The sequence below is a fragment of the Pundamilia nyererei genome, unplaced genomic scaffold (assembly GCF_000239375.1).
Source record: "Pundamilia nyererei isolate P.nyererei 1_Seehausen unplaced genomic scaffold, PunNye1.0 scaffold00039, whole genome shotgun sequence".
In the NCBI taxonomy this organism is placed as follows: domain Eukaryota; kingdom Metazoa; phylum Chordata; class Actinopteri; order Cichliformes; family Cichlidae; genus Pundamilia; species Pundamilia nyererei.
Genome location: NW_005187440.1, coordinates 3084218 through 3103399, shown reverse-complemented (window position 1 = coordinate 3103399; position 19182 = coordinate 3084218). Strand labels below are relative to the sequence as shown.

Below are 19182 nucleotides of genomic sequence, written 5' to 3'. Positions count from 1 at the left end.
AACAGCTAAGATACTGCGCAGGACCCTCAAGCTCCCAGGCCTCTGGTAGAGGACCCGAGCTTGAAGGATAAACCGCCCGCAGGGGCGTGCTGGGTGTTATAAGACAACACAATCCTGTTTCCTCAGGTTTGGTGTGAAATGGGTGTGGCCTAGTCAGAAAAGGATGATATCCTATATTTCTTTGCTCCAAACAGGATTCAACTACATCTGGAGAAAGAAATATCTTAATATATTTTTAGATTTTGTTTTTGCCTGGTTACTAATAAGTAAAGGGCTGTCAAACATAAGGCCCGGGGCCCAGTATCAATCCGTCAAAGATTGACAAAAAATCTGTCCCACAGAATATCTTTGGAAAATGTGAAGGAGCACATTTTAACTGTGTGGACATTCACATTACACCAGTAAATAAGTAAGAGATTAACAATTAGACTACAGAAATTATGATTTTTACATTGGAAAAAACAAGAAAGAAAAGAAAAAAGACATTCTCTAATTAACAAATATTTTCCATTTTTTTTATTACAAGACTTTCTGTGCATTGAGCTGACAGACTTTTTTCTCTATTTTTACAGATTTATTTGCTACAGTTTAAGCCAAAATTAGCAAAATTAACATGTAGAAAAGCTGTATTGATGAAATTGCACTACTTTTTGTTATATTAAAATATCTCAGGAGTCTCACTGGTCCGGCCCGCTTAGGATCAAAGATCAAAGATGGCCCATGATGTAGAATGAGTTTGACATCCCTGGTTAAGTACAATCAAACCACTGAGTCATCGTGATGTTTTCCACATTTTTATTTTGCTGCTTATTTAATAATTGATATTTGATTTTAGTGATGTACTATCTCAGAAATCCCAAATATGACTCTCCACTGTGGCTCAGATCCAATTTATTTCCTCCCGGTGCCTTTTGAAATATGCGGCCACTAGCGAGAACGTCGCTAGTTGCCGAGATGCATGCTTTTTGTTTCGTAAACGTCTTCGAAGCCAGACTGAGGTAACACCTGCTGATAACGCCCTGTGTGCACTGCTTCTAGATCACTCTGATGGGTACGCCCATCCTCAGGGAGGAGAATGCCTTGCGCTCCAGCAGCGTAGCCATGTTCCAGAATCACCCCTGCTCCAGGGAACCCTGTCACAACGGTGGCCGCTGCAAACCTCAGCTGGACACTTACAACTGCGAATGCCTCAGCGGCTTCTCAGGGCAGCACTGCCAGAACAGTGAGTACCGCTGCCATCTTTTGTCGTCTGTCCTAACACATACATTACATTTGGCTTTATCCTAATCCGAGTGAATGAACCAGAGAAAATCTCAGTTCTTAAACACATTTCCTACCCCTACTTTAAGGACCAGTGTGATTTCTCTTTGTGTAAGCCAGTGGCTAACAATACTTGCTGGGTTGAGATCACCTTATCATGCTTTTGCGCGGCTTCAGTGAATCACTGTAACCGTACAAATTGTTCTATTTCCTCATCCAAGATGATCTGGTTTTACTCCAGAAGCATAGCATTTTGGGCTGCTTTTAAAGCATAGTATGAGTGGCACTGAAATCAGTGATGCTTCATGTAACACTGCTTGTTCTTGGCTTGCCTCTATAGAAGGTAAAATATGAGTCTCAATTTTTTTCTGCTCATAAGACCTTTATTTCCATTGTGCTCTGCCATTGCGAGGTAATAATGCCAATATTAGACATGTGATGTCTCTTTTATGTCACTCTCATTATATATTGATCTCAAACTAACGCGGCACTTACGAAAATGATGAACTGTGTCAACTGAATATTTATGAAAGGAAGGGGTTGCGCATTCCTTTCATCATCTTCGTGATACTCTGCCAGACGTGCGCTCGTTCGGGGCCAATCTGTCTTACATACTCAGTCGTTGCTTTTGCCATTAACCTTGGGCGTGTGGCCAACGCACCAATCCACCTACTGCATGCTCACACTTCATTGCCTTCGGCTCTGATAACTGAATCTTTATTGATTGGTGCGATCTCATCCTCTCATCATTCCTCGCCCCGCCCCTGTCCTTCACAGCCATCCACGAGAAGTCTGCTGGCGAGACCGAGGCCATCGCCTTTGACGGACGGACGTTCATCGAGTACCACAACGCTGTTACCAGGAGGTAAGAAAGACTACAGTCCGTTCAGCATCATCCACCATCTCTGCTGTAGAAGCTATTAGCCAAATAGCCAATTAGCCAAATAACCCCTCTTTTCTCCATCTTCTCCCGTGGTAAGCTGTGATGACAGTGTTGATGATATCATCAGCGCTGGGGCTTCAGGGTGAACTAGGCGCTTGGCTAATAGCTCATCGTTCTGTCTGTGGCAAGTCCCGCTACGCTTTTGACAGGATTTCACTAATTAGCGAGACAGTTAACAATCACAGTGTTGCCCAGAGCACGCTCGGTTCGCCCTGTGGTCTACCCCGTAGCTCGCACTGATGCTGAACAGTAAGCACACACATGATTAAACTTCTCATCCTATTTTGATGTGGTCATCATGTGCGGATGACCGTTTTTCATCACGCTTTCAAAGATGTGTTGGCTTCAATTTTAACTCCCCGTAATGGGGAAAGAAAGCCGATGACGTAGTTGGAAAATGATTTCTGGGGCTGTTGTATAAAAAAAACACAAAAAAACCAGCAATCCACTCACTTCAGGCAACTGATGAGACATTTTTAGTCTTCCATCCATCTACAAGGTTGGCAAGAGAGCGCCTCCAGGTTGGAATAAACAAAAATGTTTATGTGACGAGCCTGAAACGACGTCAAGCATACGGCTCTATATCTTCGACTCGCAGCTCCTCACACAAACACTCAGAGGTGTGAAAACCGGGTTACGGTGTGCAGATCATCATGCTGCCGTGGACGCTCATACCTCACACTCACTCAGAAACAACTGGCTGGAGAATCACATATCCGTGTGTGCCTTTTGATGTGTCTTTGCTGCTTGTTGATGGCGTTAGCATTCCAGTTGTTCGTCCTCTGTCCTTGACCTCCCTTGTCTTTGTCCACATCTGTCTTTGTTTCATGTGAATGTCCTTCACTGTCTTTCCTTTTCACTCAAGCCAACTGACCAATGAGATCCCAGAGTAAGTAGACTTTAACACTGGGTATTTACCCAAGTTTCAAATCCAGCTCGACTAACAGCAGAAAAAAATTTTTTTTTTTAAATCCATGTTTGATAACCCAAATGCAAAGATTAAAGCACATTCAGTTTCCCGTCTTAATATCCACACAGAACTCATCTTAACCGTTAAAGCCAGATTTTCACATCCAAGGCCCATATCCATAATTTCATTTGACAGGTTTCCTTATTTTTAATGCATCATGCATTGTCATTAGCTCCTGTCTTTTTTTCCTTTCAGTGCAAAGGGAAGCATGAATGTTTGCATGATAAGCATTGTGCACAGCCCTCCGAGAAAATGAATTGCTGTACTGAGAATGTGCAATATTTTATGCATGGTTGTAGCTCGTTCATAAACAAAATGAATTGCCACGTGCTTTATGCTGAATGGCATTAAGCGCTAATGTGAGAAATGAATGAGACCCCTTGAAAACTACAAGAGGAGGTTATACTAAATACAACTCAACCTAGTTTCTGGTGCCTGTGGAGTTTGTGCGCAGGAAAACCCTCGGTCATGCCTTAGTTATTAAAGGTTTTTCTTCCTGCTCATTAGCTCGGTAAGTAACCTCTTTTTTAAAAAAGCGCTGAAGCAGAATTCGGCTCAAATTAAGCCGACTGGATTCCGCCCAGAGTTCCACTCCATGCCAGGGCTTCTGTCATTTCATTTTTGCCAGATCTCTAACTGTAATTGTGAATAATTACAGAGTCGACTGTACAGAAAGGCTGTGACATGTTAATCACAGATTTGTCTCCCTTTGTAGATTAGACCTCCAATTGAGATCTCTCTCCTCAGTGTGTAGCCATGGGCATCAATCTCACTTAGCAGCAGGGGACAGCGGTCCTTGAAGCCAGACTGTCAAAAGTTTAATGGATGTCACATTTACTACGAGCCACAATGAGGGTGAATCTAAGCATACCAGGCTCTTGGTGCAGCACTCTAAAGGAGCACAATCAATTGGGTGGGATTTGATCTGGTAAAAGGAATGAATACATTTCTCGGCCATTAAGTGGCGCTAAGGCCAAAATGTCAAACTTTAACCCTGGGTTAATGTTTTGGTTACTATTTACAGCACCCCTTTGATCACTCCTCCTCCTCCTCCATATCTGGAAGCTCAGGTCGATTACGCTCAAGCTCCATTATTTCAGAGACAAATCATATCTGGCCATGACTCTCAACTGATACGCGCTTGACCCCATTTTTGGACAATTGCCCAATTTTTCTCATTCGCTGCTTTCATCTCTGGACAGAAGGTAATTGGTGCAGCACTGTAGCGTGCAGAGCCATAAATATAAAGGAGCTGGTCAATAATTGGACGCTGACTTAAAGCGGGCTCTGCACCTCAGTGGACACTGACCATGAATGTGCTTAATCTTGATGCTTCACTCTTTTAAAAAATGCTTGATCCCAAGGCATTTTGGAGAGTTAGTCATCCATCTTAATCTCAGCGGTTCCCTTAAGAACCTTTTTATGGTTGTGGTGTTATCAAGGCTAAGCTACACTCTTCCTATGATCACACAACAGTTGTTATCGACTTGACGTGGTCGATATTGTAGTAGAGCAGATAAGTTATGCTTTTTGCAGCTCCAGGCCTAAACTAGACCTCCTCCCTCCCCTCCTCCCTCCCTCCCTTTCTCCTTGTTGCCCCTTGCGCTTACACTGCATGCCGTTGACTTTCTCCCCCTGCTCCCTTAAGTCCCGAGTCTCTGGAGAACCCATCCGACCAGAGGTGAGTCTCTCAAAGCTATCAAAAATGTGGTGCTGTCGGCTTGCGTATCACCTCCTCATTCCTCCCCTTCCCTCCAGACAACCCCTCGTCGACCTCTCACAGGGCTAAATCCTCCTCCGCAGAGACAACACTGTTTCCATTACTGAGATAGAGTTACCAATACGAAAGGCAAAGAGCCTCTGCATATGCTTCAATAAATTCTGAAAAAGTTAAGAGCTCTGATAACAGCACAAATCCATCCAGAGCTACAGTCTCTTTGCAATAGCTGTCCTCCCACATGGCTTTTTATTATTCTAAGCACTACTGCCACCTAGAGTTGAAACGTAGGTCCACACCCTGAGAGGCCTTTTTCAGCTTTGAAAAAAATCCGAGAAGATAAAACTCTTCCATTTCCAAAAAGAAACAGCATCACAGCAGAAATCTATGAAGTCTGCGGTGTATATGAGATCTAGAGCGCTGTGCGCCGCCGTTGTTTTATTCATGATATATTCAGCACTTTTAATAACCTTGACCTTATCACTGACAATCCGCTCCAGTGGAGATTTATTGGGCCCTGTAAGCTCTTTGAGGGTTTGCCAGGAGAAGGTTCACTAAGCTGTATTTTTTGTTAGTTTTTTTTTTCTCTCTGGAGAAATTTTTTTTTTTTTTTGGTGTGTGTGTGTGTTCCTGTTTACCTCAGCAGTTTTGGTTAATCAAGGGGGTCGATGTTTGTAACCTAAGCATGTTTTTGGAAAAGAAAATCCTTTTTTTCTCCTCTGCTTCTGCTGAGGCGACTGGCATCATTTTTGGCATGAGCTTTCAAAGTTTATTTCCTCCAAAGTTAAATATCATCTTGCTGCTTTGTTTAGACATCATTTAATGGAAGATAAACAGGAAAAAAAATGAAGAAAATCTCCTCGAGGTTAAGGAGAGCTGCTATTCTCATTCTCTCTGTATTCCCTCCCATTTCCTGTCCTGTTTGTACTCCCATGTGCTTCCCTGTTTGCTGTGCTGACTCCCTTGCCTTGTTGTCTGTCTTGTCTTGTCTTGTCAAATCTATCTCCAGGTCTGTGGTGTTGTTTTTTTGGTTGTTTTTTGTTTTAATTGAATCCACGTGTTGTTGGTTCTTTGTCGTACGTGCCCTCACCTTGTCTCTGTCTTTGTGTTTAAATACCCTTTGAAGACGTTGGAAGTAGTTCCATTTTGCTGATGTGCAAACAAATGTGCAGAGACTGAATGATGAGGTATGATTGCCTGGATGTCTGCTGTATCTCTGGTGGACTCACGGAGGACCTTTGTTAGTGCGTTTGTATGCAGACATGGATGTGCGGTGTTGTCTGTCTGTGCACGAATTCAGCAGAGGCACATTGCTCTGTGTACTTTTCTCGCGCAGCGGTGACAGTGGCTTACAGTGCCTCTTAAGGATAGAAGGGAAGTCTCCTAGTCTCTGCATCCAAATCATCCTGGCAGCTGTAGCAGTCAAGAGATGGGAGATCAAACAGCTGCCTAAACAACACACACAGAGCAATGCACAAAGCAACAAAGGAAGCAGTAGGCAGCAGTGCAGTTCAGGCTCAGTAGGATGTAGAAAAGCTAATAGCGAAACAGCCCCCTGCTACTCACCCAGCATCCTGATTCTCCTTCAAAATCCCGGTAACTCTGTTAGCATGTGATTGCAGAGTTAAAGCTACAAAGTTTTCTTTCTAAATATGTAAGCAAATAGAACCAGATGTCATCACAGGTAATGCACCTTTGAGACGACAGCACAGGACCCTTGCTTCCTATATGCAATATCCATAGGTATGTTAAAGATTAGAAATCTTTCTGATGTAGCAGACAAATAAATGAACATGTATTTTCTCTCCTTCTAGCGAGAAGGCTCTGCTGGTGAACAAATTTGAACTAAGCATCCGAACTGACACGACCCAGGGTCTGGTGCTGTGGAGCGGAAAGGGCGTGGAGCGCTCAGACTACATTGCCCTAGCAATTGTAGATGGACATGTCCAAATGACCTATGACCTGGGCTCCAAACCCGTGGTGCTGCGCTCTACTGTGCGTGTTGACACCAACAGCTGGATACGCATCAAGGCCAGCAGGTAAGACGGGAGACGATAGGTAACGGGATCAGTGATGGAAGCTTTTACATTTAGACCAGGATTAGGATTAATCCATATTGTGTTTGTGTTGCTGCACACCGTGATCTCCTGCATGAATCCTCGGCTACACAGCGATCCCTCACACTGAGATGACTCTGATTAGTTCCAGGTTAACGTTATTTTCATGCCTGGTCATGCACGAGGATGATATTATGCATCAAATTGCTTTGACACGGTAATGAATGTTCAAAAAGGAAGAACATCCTGCAATATCCACACACACACATAGGCAGGAAATAAATGAGTAAAAAAATAAGAAAAGTGAATGCGTATTTGTATGTGTATTTCCCTTTCATACACATCACTGTATTTTGCTCTGTAGATGACTTGCAAGAATGCTTGATTTAAAAGAATAGAAAGACGGTATGAATAACATTGATATAGCTGCAAGCAGTGAAGACGAAGGTCCAAGCAGACTGTGAGCATTTGAACTGTCGTTGACCTCTCAGGACAGCTGTAGACATACCACATGCTTAAATTGCTATAATCTTAACAACTGGGACTTTCAAACCGTAGAACCTCTGCCTCACCAGAGAAGTGAAAATGACTTTGCCTCTGCAAAAACTTGGCTCACGAGACATATCATATATGCATACCTATGGTATTCCCCTTGTTTTATGTAAACTCAAAAGCTTCATAACAGTCAGAAAATGCATGTGATGTTAGTCTGAAAAAGTCTCATCATTCATGGAGTTTCACGTTTTGTCACACATTAGTGAACCTCAGGGACATTTTTGTAACTTGGAGATTACAAAATGTGTGAAATCAATCATTAACAGATTTAATGCTTGAGACCTTAGATTGTGCAAATTTGCACTAATCCATGCAGCCAACTATGAAGTCTAAACCTCTTGCATATGTGTTGCTACCCGGAGGTGGAGTCTGATGCACTTTAATGCATAAGCTTAGTACTACTACCAAACATGGGTCTCAAGTGCAAAAAGTGCAAAGTGCAAAAACAAATGCCCTTCAGGCTTTTCCAGTAGTCAAGCCTGGATGAAATAAATGCATGAGTTACTTTCTCAAAGTCAGCAGGTGACAATTTTCGCAAGGGCCCACAGCTGGAAGGGGGTGGCTTTAACAACAGAATTTATTTGATCAGTTTGTCAGGACAGATGACGTTGTACTTACCACAAAACTAGTCAGTCACATCATAAACAGTTTTTGATACAGTTGAGCCTTGTCTATACAAACCTGTAGCAGGTGCATAGACACTCACCGACACTCACTTTCCTGTCTTCCTCTCACATTCTGCCAGAGGGTTCTTAATGTTAAAAGGGAGTTTTTCTTCACCACTGTCGCCAAAGCACTTACTCAGAGGGAGTCATCAGATTGTTGGGCTTTTCTCTGTATTCTTAAACTGTCTTTACCTTACAATATAAAGTCTATTGAGGTAACTGTTGTTATGATTTGGTGCTATATACATAACATTTGAATTGAATTTATTAGTTGCACTTGCTGGCACTGGATTGGACCCCATTTTGCCTTCAGAACTAAATAATTTCTTCGTGCCAGAGAATCAGTAAGAGATTGCTTTGTGGGTATATCCTAGTAGATTTCTGAACCACGCCATGTTAAAAGTCCCTTAAATCTCATTTCTTCCTCATTTTGATGTGCAGCTTGAACTGCAGTAGGTCGTCTAGGCTACGTCTTAATGCCAAGGTGACATGTATGACCAGATATTTGTGTTAACAAGTAGTTGAAAATGTGTACCTAATGTAGTGGCCAGTGACTGTAGGTGCATGTGCACGAACAATAAATAACACTTGAATTAGAGAAAATAACATTTAGTAAATGAATAATGGATAGAAGAGAAAAAACATGAAGTGTGCCGAACTTTTCTGTCCCATGGTGATGTCACTTTAATGGATTTCTTCATTAAAAATAAATTCATTGCCCAAACTCAACACCTTCCCTGCGACCCCTGCATTATCGTCGGTGAGCATTTTACGTTCGGCATAGCGGCGACTGGTCACGTGGGGGGAGAATTTGTTCGGTTTCATCACGTAAGGCGGGAATAATCGATCCCTGAAAAGCTGCTCCATCCATTTCAAACAGGAACTAGGCCAAATCTCATCCCAGACTAACAGGGAGACCGCATGAGAAGATGACATCATTTCGATGGTAATGATGGTGTAAATCGCAGCATGTGGCATACGACTCACAAAGCTGCATAGCTAGCTGTGTTTGTGGCTTGCCTCTAATGACAGTCTCTCTGCTGGAAGCCCACTTTAGCGGGGTTCAAATCAGCTCTGTCTTCACAATTCTTAAGTGTGTGCTAATGCGCCACATGGAGCCACCTCAAATAAATGGTGCTCTAACGGCATCTGTTAGCTGGTAGACAGGCACGTTTAGAACACTGCTTGGCAAAGGCAGTTATGTGAGTGCTTAGTATACTGGCAGTCGAGCAATAGAGTCTTGATGCCTCAAACGAAACAAAACTGCAATTTAAAGCTATTCGCTGTGACACACACGTACTCACTTCCAGTGCCCTTCTCCTTTTGTCTTTCTCCTCTTTAGAGCACTTCGAGACGGCTCTCTACAGGTTGGCAACGAGGCACCGGTGACAGGGTCATCACCTCTGGCATCAACACAGCTGGACACAGATGGAGCACTCTGGCTGGGTAGGTGGCCACACATGCAGGAAAAAGTTGAACTCTTAATTCAGACTTGAAAATGTGCCTAGCTATGCCATACATAAAGCATGGCAATGCTTGTAATTGTGCAGAATAGTGCTTTTTCATCCTAGCCACTGGTTGGGCTGCCAAAAAGTGAGCAATGAAGTCAATGCTTCTGGCAGGTGAAAAAAAGATTGCAGTTTAGGCAAAAAAAAAAAAGTCCAAGCCTATTCAGGTATTGAGTTGAGAAATGAAAGGCTATCTGACTAACTCCAAAGTTGTCTGCTCTCCTGAATTGAAAATGACCAAAGTCGGCCCGTTATCTACCTCGAGTTCAATTTAAGCTGAACTTGGCTCAGAGAAATCGTTTTTGAAAGAACACACACAGCACCGCTGGATTGAACATTCTGAGGAAATAACATTGAAGACGGGCAGCAAAATAAAGTCAGACTGTTCTTTAAAATGCACAGTGCGCAGCGAAAAAAAGACGCAGGTCTGTGAGGAGAAGCAGCCCGAGTGACATTTAAAGAGCCTCGCCGCATGTAAGAGGTGTGCTCGTGCTCTCAGGTACACGTACACAAACACACATGGGGAGGCAGCGCAGTGGAACAGGTGCTGAGCGAGCCCTGCAGCAAGAATATATAATCCTCACGTAGCCCTCCCATCGAGAGCCCTTCTCCCTTTTTAAATCCCCTTTTCGCTGTTCATCATTAATTCATCTGTAACTCGCATGAAATTAGCCCTGTCGACTCCCGATTCTGAGGCACACAATCCGATTAATGTGGGCAGGGACAGGGGATGTAAAGAGCTCAGCGGGAATGTGAACTCTCGGCCTCACAAAACATGGAAGAGATGGAGGTGCGGGGGTGAAATGAGTCGCACGGGCATCAAGTAAAGAGGAAAAGGGATGCAGGAGGGTTCTGACCCTGTAGATACCAAAGAGGGAAACAGAAAAGAGGGCTAAATAGGTAAGGCATGGAAAATGAAGCTATGGTCTCTCTCCCCCTAAGAACAGATTCAAAATAATTCTGAAAAAAGATGTTTCACACTGTCTTAGTGAGAAAGACACTAATGACTACTTTATGTTTGCTCAAAACACCATCAAAAGAGGAACCTGAGCAGGCACCCAAAAATTAGGAGAGCTGGAAGAATTACACCCGTAATGATTTGAGAGAGTTTGCTAAAGGTGAAATTGTGGTGGTTAGACGACTGGATCAGAGCATCTCCAGATCTGCAGCCCTTGTGAGGTGTTCCCCGTTGCAGTGGTCAGTGTCTATTAAAAGTGGTCCAAGGAAGGAAGTCTAAGGAGCTTGGAAAGAAAAGCGTCTGGACTTCTTTAAGTTGTTTGAAGACGTTTCACCTGTCATCCGAGAATCTTCTCCTGGGTCCGGGTACGGTTTGCCCCTCTGGGGGCAGGGGTACCTGAACCTGGCATATAGAGTATGTTTGGGGAGTGTGAATGTGTGTACAGTGTCTATTTGTGTCTGTCTCCATGTCGGGTGAGTGCCGAGTATTTGTTTGTGTATTTGGGGATGGGAATGCATGTTTGTGTCTGCGTGCGCCTGTTCGTCTGTGTCTTTATGTCATCTTGGGTCGTAGACTCCACCTCTCTGGGAACAGCTCAGGCTCTCCGAGGTATGGAGGCCTATCTCCCCTCACCACACTCCCTGCCAGTGGCCGATGCCCTCAGATGTTGGTGTGTTGGTGGTTCTTGGTGTCTGGGGCTGGGCGCTCATATATGTACCGGGCACCCCATGTACCTCTGGCCTCTGGGCCTGAGGCCCGGTCCTTTCTGGCACAGCTGGCTGCCGGCAGAGCCTGCAGGCACGTCACTACAACCCCCTCTGGCCTCTGCTCCATGGCTGCTGGGTGACCTCTCGTTTGGAGCTCTCCTCAGATCTTCCCAGGAGGGTGGCACGGTTGCCCTCCTTGGGTCCTCGTATTCTGGGGCCTGGATCTCCTCCATACCTGCTTCATGCCCTGGGGGACGGGGCTATGGCTCCCCACACTCCCTAGCAGATCGTTACATGGAGAAGCCTTTTGAATACAAGTGTGCCGATCCACACAGGTGTGCACACAAGTGTACACACGGGTGTTCACAGACACAAACTTCACCTTTCTTGGCTGCTACCTCAAAGCACATTGTGTGCTGTCGATCTTGCGTACTGCACACTAACATGTAAGCTATTAAGACTCGACTGTACACTGTGATCGTGTTTTCCTTCGAAACAGTAAGTTCCGTTGAAGCAGCCTTTCAACGCCTCTCTCTGTCTCTCGCTAGCAAAGTTGACCCAGACAACAAAGTAAAGCTAGTTTTCAGCTACGAGCCCGACACGGACCCTAACGTATTAGCCAGAGGTCCCATTACTACGGTTCGGAGCTGCGGACCTGTTTTATATACGCGCGGAATAGTTTTCCATACGAGATCGCGGCAAAAAGTGCAGCTTTACTTAATGTCCACCCTACTGTTACTTATTGTATATTAAGATTTTAAATCTATTCGGTATTGTTATGGCGAGTTGCCTTCAGTAATAGTAATAGATCACACAGCAATAGTACATTCATGTAGTTGTAAAAAGCATGATGATATATTAAGTAATCCAAAGTATTCAGAATACGTTACAAAATACATTTTGGGGCATGTATTCTGTAATCTGTAGTGGAATACATTTTAAAAGTAATCTTCCCAACACTGGTTGTGGTCATAAGTTTATATAGCATTTATCATGGGCATGAATATCATGGTAGTTTGGGGTGTTTTCATTATTTCTTAGAACTGTTCTTTTTCCAGGGTGAGATAATTCTACACCATACATCTTTAATGACTTTAGAAAACAAGAATTTGGTGCACAAGTTTGAAATTATTTGGTATTTTCTTAAACCACACAGGATCACAAATATTTAAATAAAGGCTAAACATATACACCCCCACTAATAATTGGCTTAGGAAGTTGTCCATAGATCAGACACTTTTTGTAGCCATCAACAGGCTTCCAGCATAATTCTCTTTTTGGCAGAATTAGTAGAGTTTATTTAAACTGGTTGGTTTCCTGGCACAGACTCAGCTTTTAAGCATAGTCCACAATGTTCAATAGATCAGATTCTACCTTTAACATCTGCAAACTTGCTGCAAACCATCAGCTCCGTTTCTGTGGGGGGGTTTTGAGCCACAGAGGAAAATAATGATTTTCTGCTTTTGGTTTCTTTGAAATAAGTACGAGAAGAAGTGGGTAGTTAGCAGCTGTATACAAGTGGTGGCCCAGAGTTCGAAAAACACAACAACATAAAAAATAAAAAAAAGTGACCATTTCTGAAATGTTTTGTTTTTAGTTTTCTTTTGCTTTCAGGATGCTGTTGTGTTTTGTACCTCAGGGCCAACTCAGCTATGAGCAGCTAAGAGCAGCACGTATAAGAAATCAGACTTCTATATACACAAAGGCTGCCAGAGGGCTGAGAAGGCTAAGTGATGGACATGTGATACACGGGGAGTTTACAGCACGGCAGTGAGCACTTAGCACCAAAGATGGAAACAAATTAAAAATAATGAGGATGTTAAGCATTCATCATTTTATACTCCGTCACCACCTTTCTTTTGTAGTGTTTTTTTTTTTGTACTTTATACACCGTGTCAAATTAAAAGAACATTCTCTCTTCTCTGTCTGACTTCAGTTCTGTGTGACTGCCGTGCTAGGCTCCATCTCACTTTGATCACGGCAGTCTGACAAATACACTGTCATCCTGTCATGTCCATCAGCTGGTGTCATAGTGAAAAATATCAAAGGCTGTAATACAACCTGACAAAACCATGTAGCTGCTTTTGTAGTTTGTACCAAAATATTTCAAAGGTTGGCTATTTGATGGATATTTCCAGTTTAATTCGTTGCAAAAGCCGAACCCTTATCCCGCTGTTTGATCTTTAAAGGGGCACTACACTGACTTTTAAGATTAGTTGACTAGTTGTGCAAAGTATTTTTCTGCAGGTGAAAAAAAGAAAAGTTTAAAGTTAAAAAGGAACTGCTGGCTGATTTGACTGAAATAACCTTTTCAGTGACTCACAGTCAAAGTAACCTCGTCTCCTGTCCCTCCTCAGGTGGTCTGGAGGAGCTGCCGGTTGCCCGCCGGTTGCCTAAGGCCTACAGCACGGGTTTCGTTGGCTGCATCAAGGACGTGGTGGTGGACGGGGTGGATCTCCACCTGGTGGAGGACGCCTTAAACAGCCCCAGAATATTACACTGTTCCGCCGCCAAATAACTCCAGCAAAGACAGAAATATCGCAAGCAATGAAAAAGAAAAAGAAACCCTCCCACCCGCACCCTCTATAGCGCCCATGTCTCCTGCTGTAATTATTTTCTATTTTTGTATACTTCTCATCGCTTTTTATATGGAAAGAAAATGAATATGTTGTTTTCATTTTTGTTTTATATATTTTGCTCTTATCCGCACCTCCGTTCACAGTAAAAAATTCCTTTTCTTTCAAGGCCCTTCATTTTTTTTTCCCAAAAAGAAGGCACCTCGGTGAAAACAACAGATATTAAATCCATGTCACATTTGATGTTTTTAAAGAATCTTTAAAAAAAACCCAGCCCTACCAGTTTTTTGTTTTTTATTATTTTTTATTCTCATCCTTTACTTGAACACGGTGGACCCTGCTGATGATCTCCGGTTACTGCCTTGTCTCGGTGCCATATCTGCCGTTCCACATTCCCCAAGCATGGCCTATACATCTTTGATAGACACACATTCCCTCACGAGAGATGGATGCTGTAGCCGGTGCGTGCGTTTCTTCGATGCTGCAGCCAGCTGCCGACTACAGTCAAGAAACTCTGTATTCAGCCCTGGTATTCAGTCCACTGTATTTTCCTAATGGGACTTTTCAGAAATCAGTCAAGCTGCTACAGTGAGAAAGTACACAGTCATAAGCACTCGATCAACCCCATCTCACAGCACCCTGAAAAGAGGGGAAAAAAAGAAAAGAAAAAACTCTCCACTCGATCTGAATCCCATCCAAGCCTTTAGTTTTGAAATATGACTCACTAACACCGCAACCCGATGTGACGGAGAGAGAGCGCTGCGTGCAACAATGACTTGCATATTATTAGTCATAAGTCAAGACATGAATCACAGACATGGATAGATGTTATAAATATAGAGTATATAAATAATACCTGAGACTGTGAATATGTAAGATGGGTTCTCGTTGGAGAAATTGTGCTTCTCCTGTACTATTGTGCGTTCTGTTCTACAATCAGCAGATGAACTAATGATGACCACTATAAATGCATGCACTTCTGCAGTGTTGGTTTGAAAAATCTGGGGTTTTTGTTTGTTTGTTTGAGTCCAAGAAAAAGAATCTATTTTGAATAACTGGGAGGGGGGCGTTTTTTGTTCTTGTTTTAAACGAATCGAGGTTCCTTTTTCTTCTTTTATTTTCACTTCTCAGTGATTTCAGAAAGTACAGGCTTCACAGACATCTTTAAAGTCTGGTCATTCCTCATTTTTTTGTTTTTTGTTTTGTTTGTGATAGATATATATTTCTGTATTATTCTCGGGAGCAGTTAGTTTTTGCAGGGCCTTTAATGGCGTCTAAGGGAAGAGTTATTACCATATCTGACCTTAAGGAGGTGCTGAAAGCAAAGACTGAAGAAAAGGACAGACAGAAAGGAGGCAAAGGGAGATCTTATCACGAGAGCCACTTCTCTTGGGAATGTCCTGTCAAACAGCAGTCAGTCAACACAAAGAGAAAAAAATCTTCACAGAAAAAGAGAAAAAAAAAACTCTACCTGAGACTTAAATTCATGTTTTTGTATTTCACCTAGGAACATTCCTGGAGGAATCTTTTTTTTTTTCTTCTTTCGGCTGTTGAGTGAAAGAAAGAGAGAGAAAAAGAGAGAGACTTTGACGCTATTGTGACCCTTTGAAGCCATAGCAGCCGCAAAAAACTGGGAAAACATACATAATCCTTCAGTACTTGCGATCTAACCTAGTAACGCATGGGTTTGTTTAACTAGTGCGAATCCTGTACAATTCAGTGAACTGTTGCAACGTGGAGTCGTCTTTGCTGAACCACAATAAGCTTCGATGAATGACTGAAAGAAACTTGTTTTGATATGAGAACCTTGGCAATATTCTGAGACTAAATCATGCCTGTTCGTGGTTGAGTATCAAATGGTCTTGTACTTTTTCGTTTGTTCGTTTCCTTTTCTCTCTTAGGTTCCTAATTATCTTTCCCTCCTTAAAAGTCATCAAGCAACCTGTTTTTGTACAGCCCTGCAATTTTTAAGTGTAAATTTAGCAACAACGTGTGATCTGTGGAGGTTTATGTTTTTAGTACTATACACTGGAGCCATGTCTGACTTTTGTCTGTTCACCCACACGATGCTCTATACTTCTGTAAATGGGGGAGGAATAGCACTGAAGCTGATTGTGTGCGTCCGCACCAGGGCAGGAATCCCTCTTCTAGTGTCCCAAGATGCTTTTAAAATTCCAGCAGTCACTCTCTCAAAGCTTAAACTGGTCTTATTTTATTACACTCTTCTTGGAGTTTGACCACTTCAGGTGGAACCACTTGGACTCGAGAACACACACACACACACACAAAAGACAATTGCAGTCCATGTATGGTTTGGATGGAAACTATGAATTGCCTTAAAAACCAGTCATCTTGAACTGCGAGCAGGTGACGAAGACGTTATCCATGTAACTGTTTTGTTACTTTAGCCAGTGTATTAGCCTCATTCTGATAATGTAAATGAGTAATACAAAATAATAATAATAATAATGACTATATTAGTAATAATGCTCATACTCATATGAAAAAAATATCCCAGAGGGCTTACGCAAATATCCCATCTGGCTTTTTACAAAAAAAATCTTCTATTTACTGATTTTTGAATCTATTTTCTGTTCCTTATTTATGTCTACATGTGGATTACCCTCCATGTCTGGCCTCTGTAAACTACTGTCTGACTGCGCAAACCTCGTCAAAGGGCAGTGCACCGATAAGAGTGGCATGACCTGAACATTACTAACTTTATGACCTTTGTCTTGTGTTCCTACCACCATGAAATAAACCGTCAACCAAATGGAGTCTCATCTTGTCTGTCATCTTCATTTTCTCCTCATTTGTGCCACATCAAAGCTCAATATTTATTTTGATTACTGATTACAGGTCAGAACTTACAGCACTTACGTTTTCCTGCCACCCTGCATAATTCAGTTCTAATATGAGATAATAGAGTAGAGATCAAAGTTAGAGAATTATTCATGTTTACTTGATTTATTTTATTTTTTGCTCATTGGTGACTTTCATAGCTCAAACATTAGGGGAATACTAGGCCCAGTTGTGGCTATAGCACTCTTTTGGCAACATTTGAATGATTCATTCCAGAAAGTACAGTGATCTAAATTAGACAATAGTTTGCTATTTTAGCAGGAAAAAAGCAGCTTGGAAACTGAAATATTAATGGTTACAACTTTCAACCACTAGGAAGTATACAGGTCATTTTCTTGGAATGATTTTAGCACATCTGTGCTCGTGGGGCCTTACCAACATCTCACATTTCCCTGGTTTGATTTTGTTCTTTTCAACAGAATAGAGCTGCTAATCTTCCAGAGATTCCCAATTAAGTACGGATCAGAACTTTGGGCTAGTTATTTCATTATTCCAGCGTCAACAGCTTGAATTGTTAAATTGTTTCACCCAGGTAGCAGTGGACAAAATTGTTGGATTACTTCAAACTGATGGCAGAAAAGGAAGAGTGCGTGGATGAAGGAGCTTGTAATAAACACCTTGTCATGTAGCTGTGTAAGAGGTCACCCCAACTCAAACCAACTGACTCCATTTCCTGTCTGAAAAACCTAAATCAAAGTTGTCATCACTAAAGAGATTTGTGCCACAAGCAGTGCTCCTTAGCAAATGTTAGTGTAGCCTGCAGCTAAGTTGGTCACTGCAGACTTTGCTTTAAAGCTCACATATTTACACGTGACGAGATGATGCACTGCTGATTTATGTGAACAACTAGGATTTTTTAAATATATATACAGGGGGACTTGAGTATTCTAAGAACTGGTGTTACATGAACAAGTGCCCTCAGCAACAACCAACTCATTATCGTTTTACCTAATGGGAACAGCCGTTTTGCTATTCAACTGAATGCTAACACAAATATCTAATCATCCAGTCACGTGGCCAAAACCCACTGCATTTAGGTATGCAGACATGCTGCTGCTGGAGTTCAAACTGAGCATCAAAATGAGGGAAAAAGGCTATTTAAGTGACTTTGAATGCATGCAGCACTGTTGTTCCATGACTACAATACTAAGACCAGCCTGTCTGCTGATTTACTGGGTCTTCCCCACATGACCATCTCTGGGGTTTACGGAGAATTGTCCAAAAAAGTAAAATATCTACTGAGCAGCATTTCTATGAGCAAAAATGCTGTCTTGATGCCAGTGGTCAGAGGACAGGGGACAAGACTGTTTTGAACTGACAGGAAAGCAACAGTAACTCAGATAACCACTCTTTACAACCAGACCATCTCTGAACACAGCATGTGGGACCAGATGGACCAGAGCGTGTGTCGCTCCAGTCAGCTAAGAACAGGAAACTGAGGATACAATTCAAATGGGCTCTAAAACATTGGACATTTGAAGATTGGAAAAATGTTGGCTGGTTGGATGACTGGGGTCAGAATTTAGTGTAAACAACATGAAAGCATGGATCCGTCCTGCCTTTATCAGTGGTTCAGGCTGCTTGTGGTATTTCCATATACAGGTCAGTTTTAAAATATTTTAAGTGCAGTTTAGTGGAAACCTTGAATATCAGGATCATTAGTCTTCCTCCACAAACTGAGGTAATCACAGCTCTGTGCTAACAAGAGGCTTCTGCTCACATTCAAAATATCCAAAGCCAAGCAGTTTTTAAGAGCAATTAAAGCAAAAAACACGCTCGTAAACACGCCTATAAACAACATTTTTTGGCTAGAGTGATATTTACTTCTTATAATTCAACTCATCAAACAGCAGTCTGCGGTGGCCTGCTGCTAATTGAAAGTCCCAGATTCAAAAAGAACAAAAAGTAGCTGCTGCACAGCTTCATACATCATTCAGCGCATCCCAAATCTGTCTCGAGCATTTTCATTAAGCTCGAGATTTAATGAGTTTAATTTATTCCTCGCTAATGACAGAGAAAGACACCGCATCTTGTGTTAATTAAAACTATATGAAATGCTGTGGATGAAATAGTTTTGCCCAGTGAGGGATCCTACTGAGGGAAAGATCATTTTCGAGTTAATAACTGCAAGTAGTTTGATTAAAGGGTTTTTCTTTCTTTCCAGGAATTAAATCAAAACAAAACAGAACATGTACACAAGGAATTAAATGATGATCCCGGGTGGCTCACGGAGGAGAGAGCGGGGCGTGGACAGTTTCAGCTCAAACCTTTCCAGGGAGACGGGATTCACTGAAACTAGGAGATGGAGGAAGCTCATTTTGATGAATGTGTTGAGAAACCGAGTGGCTCTGAGAAGAGCTGAGTTTAGCAAGAGCTTTGGAGGTAGACAGAGGATTTTCAGATT

At 42.4% G+C, this 19182-nt stretch overlaps 1 protein-coding gene across 1 annotated transcript in view; it reads left to right on the top strand.

Moving 5' to 3' along the window:
* The window catches only part of agrn (agrin), a 255815-nt gene extending 240427 nt beyond the window's left edge, over positions 1-15388 (top strand). Inside the window, exons 33-39 of the mRNA XM_013910251.1 lie at positions 1039-1222; positions 2038-2125; positions 3069-3092; positions 4822-4854; positions 6705-6929; positions 9510-9613; positions 13698-15388. Of these exons, the coding sequence (XP_013765705.1) occupies positions 1039-1222; positions 2038-2125; positions 3069-3092; positions 4822-4854; positions 6705-6929; positions 9510-9613; positions 13698-13858 (819 nt within the window). The 3' untranslated portion in view covers positions 13859-15388. The remainder of the gene's footprint in view (positions 1-1038; positions 1223-2037; positions 2126-3068; positions 3093-4821; positions 4855-6704; positions 6930-9509; positions 9614-13697) is intronic.
* Positions 15389-19182: the final 3794 nt, after the last annotated feature.